Below are 12,607 nucleotides of genomic sequence, written 5' to 3'. Positions count from 1 at the left end.
GAAATACGATGAGATATGAGAAAGACACTTTGACAACAAACCGATACAGTTATTATAACAGACGCCATAGTCTGGCGGATGAATACTTTGCACCTCCGTTGGGTTCGGCGACAGTTCCTACGGTTGCCGCTCGATCCAAGGGTCCGAACGTCAAGTGGGCGGTTCTTCTGTTTTCAAACCAACCACAGTGCTGCACACACAGTGGGCGGTACTTTTCTCAGTTTCCGACCAATCAGTGGTCGGGTGGTTAGTGAGCCCACTGTACTTTTGGACCCTTGGATCATAAAGAGCCACACTTCCTACTGAACAAAACCGGTTCTCATTTTCCACTCACCGGCATTTCAGCGTTCCCACTGCCGCACCGGACCGATCTGCTCTTCATTCTATCCTATTTATCCCATTTTTTTCAAGATGCCAGGATTTTCTGATAGAGATCGCGGTCGGGACAGAGACAGAGGGTAAGCACCGCTACTCGCGTTGTTTTGTACGTATTTTGTCGAAGTTTGCCGTCGTTCGAGGCATATAAAGATGGCTGACACGAACGAATATGGTCACGGGAAAAATAGGAATAGGCCTTATACATAATTGAGATTATAGGGTTGAAAACGTCTCACTCCGTTTTAAGTTTAACATCGTGAAACCAGATTGGTGTTGTACGAAGTTCGTGCTTCGAGAGCGACGCGTTGAATAAGTCGTTGACGTCGTCTGAGCGCGAGCCGCGGCGGGCCCCTCTGGCCTCGTGCCACAGCTCAATGCTAACCTCTGAGCTAGCAGTCTACCACGTTCATAAGACAGACAGACGCCCGAGAGACTGCGGGTATAGAAGGGCTGTGTCGAGCCGGCCGGCGGGCCGTGTTATCGTAGGTCCCGGTCATTTCTGTGTAAATGCTTTTTCGGTCTCTCCGACATGGAGGAAATGGAATCTAAAATACATTTTTAACAAAAGCATATGACGAAAGCATATCATGTAATAAATGCTTGAGAAAACGAGCCATGTGGCCTCGTGAATGCGGATACAAAATGCCGGTCTGGTTTCCATTGTTCCTCTGCTGGCTGGAAAGTATAGTGCAGCGTTTAAAGGCTGTGACGCAGTTACTAAATCCGACATCCGCGGACCGTGTACCAGTCACCAGCCGTAAAGTCTGCATCGTTAAAGGATCGGTGGATCTTGCAGTTTCGCGGTTGTAAACTCAACCTTGTTTGTTAATGCGAACCTTGATGTCTTCACCAGCTATGGCAGCGGGCCTCCCCGGTTCGGAGGCGGTGGCGGCGGAGGCCGCGGTGGAGGAGGCGGCGGGGGCGGAAAGTACGGAAACCCTGGAGAGCGTCTGCGGAAGAAGCACTGGAACCTCGACGAGCTGCCCAAGTTCGAGAAGAACTTCTACCAGGCGCACCCGGACGTGGTGCGGCGGCCCCCGGTGAGAACAACACGTGGTCTTCTAGGAAGTGTTATGTAATGCGTGGGTGGGCTCTGAGCATGCGTGTTCTGAGTGTCTGTGTGAGCTCTGCCTCATGGCGACCACATGTTTGGCAGATGTTGACTGTTTATTTATTTTTATATTTACAGCAAGAAGTTGAGCTCTACAGGAGGACAAAGGCAGTCACAGTGAAAGGAAGAGACTGCCCAGACCCCATCCTGAAGTTCAATGAGGCCAGCTTCCCAAGTAAGTCACATGTCCACTGGAACCAGTCTGATATGACCTGTGGTCTCGTTAAGACGGCGTCTAAATGACCTGTACTGTCCTGCAGCCTACGTCATGGATGTGATCAACAAGTTGAACTGGACGGACCCGACCCCCATCCAGGCCCAGGGCTGGCCCCTCGCCCTCAGTGGGAAGGACATGGTGGGCATCGCCCAGACCGGCTCCGGGAAAACACTATCTGTGAGTTAAATGGTCATTTCAGAATATTACCTTTAGCATACTGTTAAGAAAACAAAATGTTGTCTTTCAAAGAATTGCTTGCCTTTCACCGGCAAATAAGTTGTTTTACCTCACTTAATTAGAAATTGGTTCTTATTTCATATACCTCATTTTTTTCTTCTTTGTCGTGCAGTACCTGTTGCCGTCCATCGTGCACATCAACCACCAGCCCTTCTTAGAACGTGGAGATGGACCCATTGTGAGTAACTTCAAAGCAATCGTTAACACGGCGTGTGGCATGGACATTATCAACAGGGTTTCTAAGTGTATTTGCTAGTATTTTATTGAGGTAAATGTAACTCCTGACATTAGAAGGCAGTCCAATAATGGTATTATACAGTAAGTAAATATTGGATATCAAACAAGATATTAAACAAGTTTAAAGCCATTTTTGGAATGTCTACCATTACGGTAGAATATTTATTTGCAACGGACCACTAAGACACGGCTACCTAGTTGATCTAGACTCATCGTTATTCTAATAACCTCCTTCCCAGTGCTTGGTCCTGGCCCCCACCCGTGAGCTGGCCCAGCAGGTCCAGCAGGTGGCAGCAGAGTACGGCCGGGCTTCACGTCTGAAGTCCACCTGCATCTACGGAGGAGCACCCAAGGGGCCACAGATCAGGGACCTGGAGAGAGGTTAGTTCATCAATCATAACCATGTGTAGCCCGGAAACCTAATTTTGTTAGGACTAATGAAAACCAAAGGTATTCCATCACATGCCTCAGCAAGTGATGGAAGACTAAAAATGGACATGGACTACATGTGGTAGTCCCATCACCTGCCTAGTAACTGAGTATTATGTTGGATGTTCACTGATGTTGGTTGCTCTGCAGGTGTGGAGATCTGCATCGCCACCCCCGGCCGCCTGATCGACTTCTTGGAGTCGGGGAAGACCAACCTGCGGCGCTGCACCTATCTGGTGCTGGATGAGGCCGACCGCATGCTGGACATGGGCTTCGAGCCCCAGATCAGGAAGATCGTGGACCAGATCCGGGTAGGTTCAGCTCTCCTCCTGAAGCCTCGGAGTACACCTGTACACTTCTGAGGGGAAGGGGCCTAACCTAGGTGTGTTGTTTCAGCCCGACAGACAGACTCTGATGTGGAGTGCCACCTGGCCCAAGGAGGTGCGTCAGCTGGCAGAGGACTTCCTGAAGGAGTACGTCCAGATCAATGTTGGCGCCCTGCAGCTCAGCGCCAACCACAACATCCTGCAGATCGTGGACGTCTGCAACGACGGGGAGAAGGAGGACAAGTGAGTTTGGTCCCCATGGTGACCAGTGCGCTAGGCAGGACTGCTTTACTAGTGTAATAATATAAGGGGGCTATTGCCAAGTGTTGCAAGTACAATGTCTAATGTAGTATTTTTGTTGCAGACTTCTCCGTCTCCTGGAGGAAATCATGAGTGAAAAGGAGAACAAGACCATCATCTTCGTCGAGACAAAGAGGCGTTGTGATGAAATCACCCGGAGGATGAGGAGAGATGGGTATGTGTCTCCCTGCCTCACCTCATCTGCTCCTGGTTCTGCAGTGTCGTTAGTAGCATTATCTCTAATGACTCTCTACCTTCTGTTCTCAGGTGGCCCGCGATGGGTATTCATGGAGACAAGAGCCAGCAGGAGAGGGACTGGGTTCTTAATGGTGAGCTAAAGCATTATTCGTTGTTCTCTGGTAAGATTAATTTAATGAAATTTAAAGTAAGACTGAATTCCTGATTATTAATGATGTTCTTTAATTTCAGAGTTTAAGTTCGGGAAGGCGCCCATCCTGATTGCCACAGACGTAGCCTCCAGAGGTCTAGGTTAGTGTTATTTTGTTTTCTTTTTGGAACAGTCTTCAGTACATCACAAAGAAAGTATTTGCTTTCTTTAACTGTGTCTGCTTCTCTCTGAGTTTCTCCCCGGCCCGACGGAGCGGTGTGCGTGGCAGGGCCTTGGCATGACAAGCCCAGGTCTCCAAAGGGGGATGAGGATTCTTGGAGGTGTCCAGGCTAGCAGTGGTCTCTGAGGCTGACAGAGGTGACATGGCCCCAGTGTAGCGTAACGTACTGCCCTGACCAATACCAAAACAAACCCTTGGGAGCTGCGCACAGTATCTCCTCAATTCGCTCATCGTCGGACTGCCCCCACCCCCACACCCAGGCCCATAACTCCTGTTCTCAGAGCCCAGAGACTGTTTTCTGTCTGGGCGCCGCCACGCTGCAAGTCTCTTGAGTTGCAGCCGGCGGTACCATAGTGGTTAACGTGGGGTGGCCGTAGCAGCTGCGGTCTGCTAACATTGTGTGGGACGAGCGGTTATGACGGGTCAGTGCTGGCCTTCACCTCTGTACAGACGGCTACTGGCGCTTCGGTGACAGTGGAACACGCTAGTTGCCCACGGACAAAATCCAAGGCCACACTCCTCCCTCGCCTGCGTTTCAAAGTCATGTCGAGACCTGCCAACGAGAGACTTTTTGATCAAGTGAACACTGGTTCTGGAAATGTCTTGCCAGGACGATTTGTGGGGACGCGACATCTTTTTCCGTTATGGCTCCGGGGAGTGACCCGTCTCCTTCGGTGGCCTCCCCTTAATTCGGTTCAGTGCGTTTGCTGGCAAGAGACTGCGGCGGCTCTCTAGTGGTAGAGCGCTCGTTGTGAGCCGCCTTGTAGCGGGAGCTTGGTGGAGCCATCAAGTCCCGGGTTAGACCCCAGGAGGCCCCGGTGCTAACGGCCCTCCGGGTAGACCCTGCTGGGGTCCACTTGACTAAATGTGGGGGCTTGCGCTGCAATGGGAACGGACTAGTGATTGCATACTCCAACATGGTAAGCCTTCTGATCCATCCTGGGTTCTTGGAAAGGGGCTGGTTTTTGTTCCTGAAGTAAAGGGAGGGCTGGTTTTTTGTTGGTATCCCATGGATTGGAAGCAAGCGGAGTGTGCATCGTTTCTCTCTTCCCACCGTAGTGGCCTCGTGGAATGAGTGTGTAGCCCACTCTTCATCGGCTGGTGTCTGAGCCGGGAGCTGTAACTAACGTGCCTTGTTTCTCTCTCTGATCTGCCGTGTTGTGGCGGTGTGTGCTTTGGTCTCGCTCACTCCCCCCTTATGCACCACGCCGCAAAACACCTTCCACAGATGTCGAAGACGTGAAATTTGTCATCAACTATGACTATCCCAACAACTCTGAGGACTATATCCACCGAATCGGCCGCACAGCTCGTAGCCAAAAGACGGGCACGGCCTACACCTTCTTCACCCCCAACAACATGCGGCAGGCCAGCGACCTGGTGGCGGTGCTGCGAGAGGCCAACCAGGCCATCAACCCCAAGCTCCTCCAGATGGCCGAAGACAGAGGAGGTAAATCCAATTGGTGAGATACAACAACTGTGGTGTAAGCTGCAGCCATTCATTTCCTTTCTCTTGGGTTTCGTTTTGCTTTGGGGTTTTTTTTTTTCTGAGAGAAGGGGTAGTTTCACCACAGAACGTTTTTGGGTATCTCAAATGCATGTTTAGTGGCTGTCTTGTTAAAATCACCTCCATCTTGTTGTCTTCATTCTGTGTGTTCGCCCGGCCGTCCGTCCTCTCTAACGACCTTGCCGGTCTCATGTGTTCTCTTCCAGGGCGTTCAAGGGGAGGCAGAGGTGGAGGGTTTAGAGACGACCACCGCGACCGCTACTCTAGTGGCAGGAGAGATTTTGGCGGTTTTAGAGACAGGGACAACGATAGAGGCTACGACAACGGACCAAAGAAAGCCTTTGGCTCAAACTCTCAGAACGGAAGCTACGGGGCGGGCGGCGCGGGCAACGGCTTCAGCGCCGGCGGCAGCTACCAGGCCTCCGCGCAGTCGGCCTTCCCCACCCCCGGCGGAGCCTTCCCTCCCCCCATCAACACCTTCCAGAACCAGCCGTTTGCCGCCGCCCAGCCAGGGGTCCAGAATGGAGCGGGCCACCCCCCCTTCCCCTTCCCCCAGGTCCCCCAGCAGGCCCCGCCCCCCCTGGTCCCCTACCCCATGGCCCCTCCCTTCGCGCAGTAAACGCACAGAAAGAATAAGTAACTTATTGGCGTTTTTGTTTCCCTTGTTTTTTATTTCGTAAGAGAGTTGTTTGGTTTATGTTGCGACGGGCGTGTGAACCAGTTGGAGCCTCTATCCTGTCCTGGGCCCTAGGGCCGGTGTGCAGCCATAGCGTTGGTGCACTTCTATTGTTTTTGTTTATTTCTTTTTAATATTTGTTACATTCCTCAGTAACGTTTAGTCGTGTTTTGTATTTAGGTATAATTGCGAAGATGTATTTTCCACGTGTATCATTGAAGGTTATGTTAAGCTCCAGAAAAACGGTGGCACTGCATGACCTTTCAGAATAAAGTTTCCAAAAGGCATTTGAGCGTCTTGTTTTCATTACTCTTATAGTCTGCATTTATGCATGAGTTCTTATAACTCTTATTCATACTGAATGATAATGATTTACTTAATCTTGAGTTTCAAAACTGGATTATACTATGACACACGGCCATAATGGCTGACTTAAACTTGGCAAACATACACTCAATGTTGACCTGTTCAGAGCGTATCACCGCACCCAGTCTGCTGACTGTCTTACCTCCCCTGGCCCCTAGAGAGAGCAGTACTCCGGATTTGTTTATATGACACCACTTATAATTCACCTGTCAAAGCCCTGGACTGTTGGGTTTAAACAAAAGGGGTTACATAAAGATGACAGGAATTTGACCGAGCAATAACATGCCAATTATCAAAGAAAGATCTTGTGGAAGAAGCTGTGGGTCAAACAATTAAAAGTAAACGACATTTCAGGAGTCTCTGAAAGCTTTGTTGAACTGGTTTTCTAAAGTCCTGGGGCATAGTATTTTAAATATTGACTGCCAGGTTTAAACAGCCCTCCAACCTCCAGCGTAATACGGTCCTCAGAGAATCAGCCTTTTCAATACCAACTCAATGTTCCTCTGGTTGAGAATGAGCCTTTTAATCACAAACTCATCTTTAACTAGCCAGCCTACACCTCTCCAGAGGGATGGAGGTCTGGGTTCATTTTGACGGCGGTCTTGGCTCATTAAACAAGTATCCTGGGTGCGTCATGTTGAACCTAGTCATGTTTGAATGACGGAATGGTCAACACCTTGATCTCCCAGAGCCTCGCCCAACTATTTCCTCCACCTCCTTTCATTCACTCTAATTTATACGGTTCATGTGAAATCTCAATTTATTGTGAGTGACAGACCAGTGCAATAAAATGATGGATAAAATGCAGGAACTCCAAATAAGGTCCTTTGGTGTTATCAGGTGTATTATCAGTGGTGGGTGAGGCCCAGGTGAAGACATTTAAACGGTAATTAGTTTGTGTATCTCAGCTCCTGTAGGCGTATTGGTTATGTTGCACAACGTTTAACCACACATGTAGTTGGATGTCCTTCAGATAGTGGCCAGGGTCTTGCGCTACTAGTTTGGACCCCAGTGTTGGTGTGGATAAAAGTGTCTAATGAATGACCTTTTAACTTTCGCAAAAGACTCAAGACTCACTTGTTCAGAGTTCACCTCGACTCTGCATAGCCTCCCCCTTTACCCCGCCACCCCCTCTTACACACTTATTGTATGTTGTACGTACCTGCCCTTAATGTATGCACTTATTGTATGTTGTACTGGCACTAAAAAAAACGTACATAGCATTGTGTTAGCATCTCATCCTAGATATCTCCTTTGTATACAGGGATTTGTTTAACCTAGTTATTGTTAGCACTTGGCACTTGGTTCTATGAACATCCTTAATGTACCGAAAGAGACAGTATATTGTTTCTTCTTCTTCTGACAAATGTACTTATTGTAAGTCGCTTTGGATAACAGTGTCTGCTAAATGCCCTAAATGTAAATGTAAATATCCTATTACATTACTAAGTAGTCTAATGTTCCTGTTCATGTGACCTCACCATCTCTGACTGTGCCAGTAAAACCCATTCAGCCACATTCTCCAGCCCGGCCAGCAGTCAACAAGTGTTTCTTCTGGTGTCTCTCTATTGTCGTCTATTCATTACCATTACGCTGTCATCACTTTCCCGAGCGTCTTCTCGGTGTAGGAATGGCGGGCGTGGTCGGAGTACCTGCCTGCTCTAGGTGTGACACGGTCACACCCACCGCAAGCATGAAGTCCGACAGCCCAACAGCCCTGTCCGCCACGCCTCTCCAAACAGCGCCTTTGTACAATGCTATGACAGGAATGGCAGCCATTCACTCTAGTGTCCTCCACTCCTACACACTCTAGGTCTAGGCTACAGGGTACAATTGACAAATCACTACCCGGTCTTTACGTAAACACATACACACACACACACACGTGACACAAAGCCTCCGTGTGGCCTCTGTTATCAGCAGAAGGCTGTGGGCCCATCCCTGATGGACGCATTCCTCCTCCGTGTAGACCTTGACTCGCCTGATGCCAGGAGATTGTTGGGCTGGGTGTGTGCGCCCTGCTGATAGTCCCGAGTCCGCCAGTCTGTCAGTGTGTATGTGTGGGTCTCAAACACACACACACACACACACACACACACACACACCCCAGCCAACCAGCAAAACATGTGTTGTTCGGAGCTGATTGGGACTGTCAGGGTATATGGTTGAGTGAAGGTCTACAGGACATGATGTGCTGTAGATACTTTAGACTTTAGACATTATAAACAGTTGAACCGCGTGGAGAGTGAGACACAGCCGCTGTTAAACAGTTTAGGTGTACAGGCGTGTCAGAGGACAACAAGTCTCTCCTTTCAGCAGTGAAAGGAACTCGTGGAATGGAGTCTGTAAAACCTGAATTGCAGTTGGCAGACCTACATTAAACTAAACATGCCGAGCCTGGATAAAGACATACAGACAGACATGACAGCCTGTTCAGCCTGTGCCAATATCCACTCAGATCTGACCTGGACTTTACTCTAGCTGTGTGACTTTGTCCCATGAAAATGGGAAAGTTTTGTGTCAAATGTCATTTTGAATGACATTGAACTACTAAGTAGTTAGTTTAGTAGACCTTAATGTCCATTGCCCTGCCTAAGGCCTATCTGCCTTAAGGCCTACTTAGAGCCAGCTTAAGTGTTCTCACATATCTTCAGCCTTAAGTGTTTTTTTAGCGGTCACCCATCACGTCTTTTTAATAAAACCTTGCAGTGCATCATGGTGTAATAACATTACTATAGCAGTGAACAGCCCCATGCAGCAAGGTGTAATAACATGACTATAGTAGTGAACAGCCCCATGCAGCATGGTGTAATAACATGACTATAGCAGTGAACAGCCCCATGCAGCATCTGGTGTAATAACATGACTATACTATAGTAGTACTATAGTCATGTTATTATCCGCAACATGTAATACTAATAACACGAAAGTAGTGAACAGCCCAGTGTAGCGCTGGGCGGTGTATCCCTCCGCGGTCTGCGGACCCAGCTGCGGACAGCTAATGTATCAAAAAGGAGTTCGGGCCGACAGCGGAACAGGTCTGCCCGGTCTGCGGCTCATGCAGCCAGCGAGGCGGTACACACCTGCTGGGCTCCTCCCAATACCCAGGAGGTGGGTCCCGCCTCACAGGTGGAGCCCAGCAGGTGGAGCAGGTGGCACTTCGACCCGTCAGAACACCGGAGACCCGCGAGTGACAGCACGGACCCACGGAGCGCCAGGATGTCTAAAAAGGAACCGAGCCCCGTGAAGATCACCAAGTGAGTGTTCTTCTGGGCTTTGTTGTGTTGTGTTGTGTTGTGGCTCTCCTCTCCGGTCGGACTCTGCTCAGTGTGGTTTTAATTCCCCCGGAGCGTTGACTCGAGATCAGGTTCAGCCGGAGTCAGGTGTGGATACTGGGCAGACGAGTAAATGTGTGTTTTTGTCATGAAGTTCATGTTTTATTTGTATGCTTAATGCAGATATTGTCGCCTTCAGGCTTCACGCCAGAGAGTAGATCAGAGGCTCAATGTTGTTATGAATGAAGAGAGAGAGAGGTGGGAGTCTGATACTTTACAACGTTGCTTATAGTTTTTAAGAAGTTAAAGGGTCTACTGTCTACTGTCATCTTATCTTCAGGTAAATCAGCTTTCAGCCTTCATGCTGATTGATAATCTCCAGGTATGAGTGCACTGTGTTATAAACATTCCGGCTTAATGAACAGACCTGTAGGCCTACTGCCGTCCTGATCTTGTGTTAACTTGTGTTTAACACAATTATTATAATAATTACTATAAATTATAATGATAATCATTCGAGTTGAGCCGAACATGGAGACACGCTGTCTTCTGAAGACGTTGGAGGCTTCCGATGTATTGTTGTGTTTCTCGGTTTGTATTTGCGGTCTCATAAATTATTGCCCAACCAAATCTGGCGCCATGGACGTCCTGTCAGTTTCTAATCAAAGTGAAAGAATAACATTAATGACTAAGAGAGATTGAGAAACAGAGATTGTGTGTGTGTGTGTGTGTGTGTGTGTGTGTGTGTGTGTGTGTGTGTGTGTGTGTGTGTGTGTGTGTGTGTGTGTGTGTGCGTGTGTGTGTGTGTGTCATGATGATATACAGTCATGACTGCGTGGGGTGGGCCTTTGGTAATTAAACACATCTGTGTGGGAGTGAGTTCTAATGAATCAATGTGTCATGTTGGAGAGACCCAAAGACCCTCTTCCGCTGGGTCCCTTGTTGGGGGGGGGTGTCCCGGGGGTCCTGGGGGGCCGGCAGGGTTAAAGCAGCTGTACAGAGCCCCCCCAGTCCCACGTTAATCTTCTTAGACCTGGACTAGAGATAGATGAGGTGGATGTGGTGGATGGGGAACGACCATCAGGATTCAGATATAGACGTTTATAAACAGGATTCAAATGATGTGCTCATCCCAGCCCCTCCTTCCTGGGAGGGGCTGGGAAAGGGGGATAACGAGGGCGGCCCCTTCCATCCGTAACTCTTCCTTCCCTTTGGCGTGTTTCCCTCCCGTGTTTGAGGGTCCCTGTGAGGGGGTGTGGTTAGAGGGGCCCCAGTGTAGGGGGGGGGGGGCGTGGTCTGGGCCCCTGGAGCCCTTTGAGCACTGATAAGCCCCTAGAGATGGTTAACCTCGGAGATTAACTGATTAGGACCCGCTGAGGTTCTGAGGGAGGGGTCAGGAGAGGGCTATAGTGGCATACAGGCCTGCTTCATTAATCCCATTGAGGCAGTCTACAAGATGTGTTTAAATATAATCACCAGGTCTAACATGATGAGTGTCTTGTTGAGTAAGACCACCTCAACGTTAAACCAGTTGGGGGTCTTTCTGTTGACTCAGGGTTCCTCACACCCAGAGGTTACATTTTAGTACACACCTCAAACACCTCCTTCTCCCCCCTCCCCCCTCCCGCCCACCTGTTCACCTGGGTTCTGTTCCAGGGCGTGACAGATTTGACTGGCAGGTGTTTAGGTTGATCTCCCTCAGTGGTCCCTCCACCTTCAAGAGGTGCTTCAGCAGATCACACACTGAACGCACACTGAACAACACACACTGAACACACACGGGACACACCCACATTCTTTGGGTCATGGAGCATGTGTATGTTGGTGTGTCGGGTACTTTTTAAACCCATTTTAATCATTGACGTTTCCCATTAGGATCACAACAATCTATCATGTTGTGAAATCAATGAAAGCATTTTGATCAAAATCTCCAGCAGTGTTGAGCCTTATCCCAGAGAGCTGTTCTAGTACTACATTTCCCAGCATGCCGTGTGTGTGCCCAGGTCGCAGGCCTCCGACCTGACAGTGGTGATTGCCCGCATGCAGTGCAATGCCGACCAGGTGGAGAAAAACATACTGCAGTCAGAAGAGCTGCTGGAAGAGGTAACACACAGACACAGAAACACAGACACACAGACACACACACACACATACACACACACACACACACACACACACACACAAAACAAACATACATTCACTGACACTCACAATACACAGAGACACCCACACACACAAAAAAAAGCATACATCACACACACAGACACCCAAATACCCACACACACACACACACACACACACACGTGCGCACCAGGCGCAGATTTCCAATAAAATATGTTCAGTGGTAATTAGTCATTTGAATCAGGTCAATTAAGCGAGTTTCAAAGGAAACTGTGTCACCTGTCATACCTCCATCATGTCATGAGACCAGAGAGAATGGGCCGGTTCTCCAGGCTGGGACCAGTTCTACCACAGAACTATCACTGAGCCGTGACTCATGACGGAGCAGCACCCTGCAAAATCATTATCTTTCCCTACTGATGATCATGTGTCTGATGATGTGTGTGTGTGTGTGTGTGTGTGTGTGTAAAGGTATTTTTGTTTTGTGTGTGTGTGTGGGTGTCTGTGTGTGTATTGTGAGTGTCTGTGAATGTATGCTTGTTTTGTGTGTGTGTGTATGTGTATGCGCGTGTGCGTGTGTGTCTGTGTTTGTGTGTGTGTGTCTGTGTGTATGTTTTGTGTGTGAGCGCGTGCGTGTGTGTTTCTATGTGTGTGTATTTACGTGTGTGTGTGTGTCTGTGTGTGTGTGCAGGACACCGGGCGAGAGACTAAGGGCCAACCCCTGATCCACCAGGACCAGAACACGGCCCGCCTGGCAGAGGCCGAGGGGCTGCTGAAGGACCTGTTTCCTGGACGTGGACCGCGCCCGCAAGCTAGGCCACCCCCAGGTGGGGGAGATCCAGAAGGAGTGAGTCACCT

The 12,607-nt window shown here is 49.2% G+C and overlaps 2 protein-coding genes across 3 annotated transcripts in view; both read left to right on the top strand.

The window, feature by feature from the left end:
- The first annotated feature begins 312 nt into the window (after positions 1–312).
- ddx5 (DEAD (Asp-Glu-Ala-Asp) box helicase 5) lies at positions 313–6,274 on the top strand. Of its 2 annotated transcripts, none has more exons than XM_084475205.1 (13): positions 313–458; positions 1,232–1,418; positions 1,568–1,664; positions 1,750–1,883; positions 2,056–2,121; positions 2,420–2,561; positions 2,760–2,920; positions 3,006–3,178; positions 3,300–3,410; positions 3,503–3,564; positions 3,665–3,724; positions 5,033–5,254; positions 5,518–6,274. In XM_084475205.1, exons 1-13 carry the CDS (start codon positions 412–414, stop codon positions 5,928–5,930), a joined length of 1,875 nt encoding a protein of 624 aa, XP_084331331.1. In that variant the 5' UTR covers positions 313–411; the 3' UTR covers positions 5,931–6,274. The 2 variants fall into 2 exon arrangements, with proteins under 2 accessions (XP_084331331.1, XP_084331332.1); XM_084475206.1 differs by having other exon boundaries at positions 5,033–5,267; positions 5,518–5,686.
- Positions 6,275–9,567: 3,293 nt separating this feature from the next.
- The window catches only part of evplb (envoplakin b), a gene marked incomplete at its 3' end in the record, with an annotated part of 14,451 nt that continues 11,411 nt past the window's right edge, over positions 9,568–12,607 (top strand). Inside the window, 5 exon segments of the mRNA XM_084488781.1 lie at positions 9,568–9,610; positions 11,632–11,731; positions 12,441–12,533; positions 12,535–12,592; positions 12,595–12,596. Coding sequence (XP_084344907.1) covers positions 9,573–9,610; positions 11,632–11,731; positions 12,441–12,533; positions 12,535–12,592; positions 12,595–12,596 — 291 coding nt within the window. The 5' untranslated portion in view covers positions 9,568–9,572.

Source organism: Micromesistius poutassou (assembly GCF_964030765.1).
Source record: "Micromesistius poutassou genome assembly, chromosome: 1".
In the NCBI taxonomy this organism is placed as follows: Eukaryota; Metazoa; Chordata; class Actinopteri; order Gadiformes; family Gadidae; genus Micromesistius; species Micromesistius poutassou.
The sequence above is the reverse complement of the archived record's forward strand: the minus strand, read 5'-3'. Positions and strand labels throughout refer to the sequence as shown.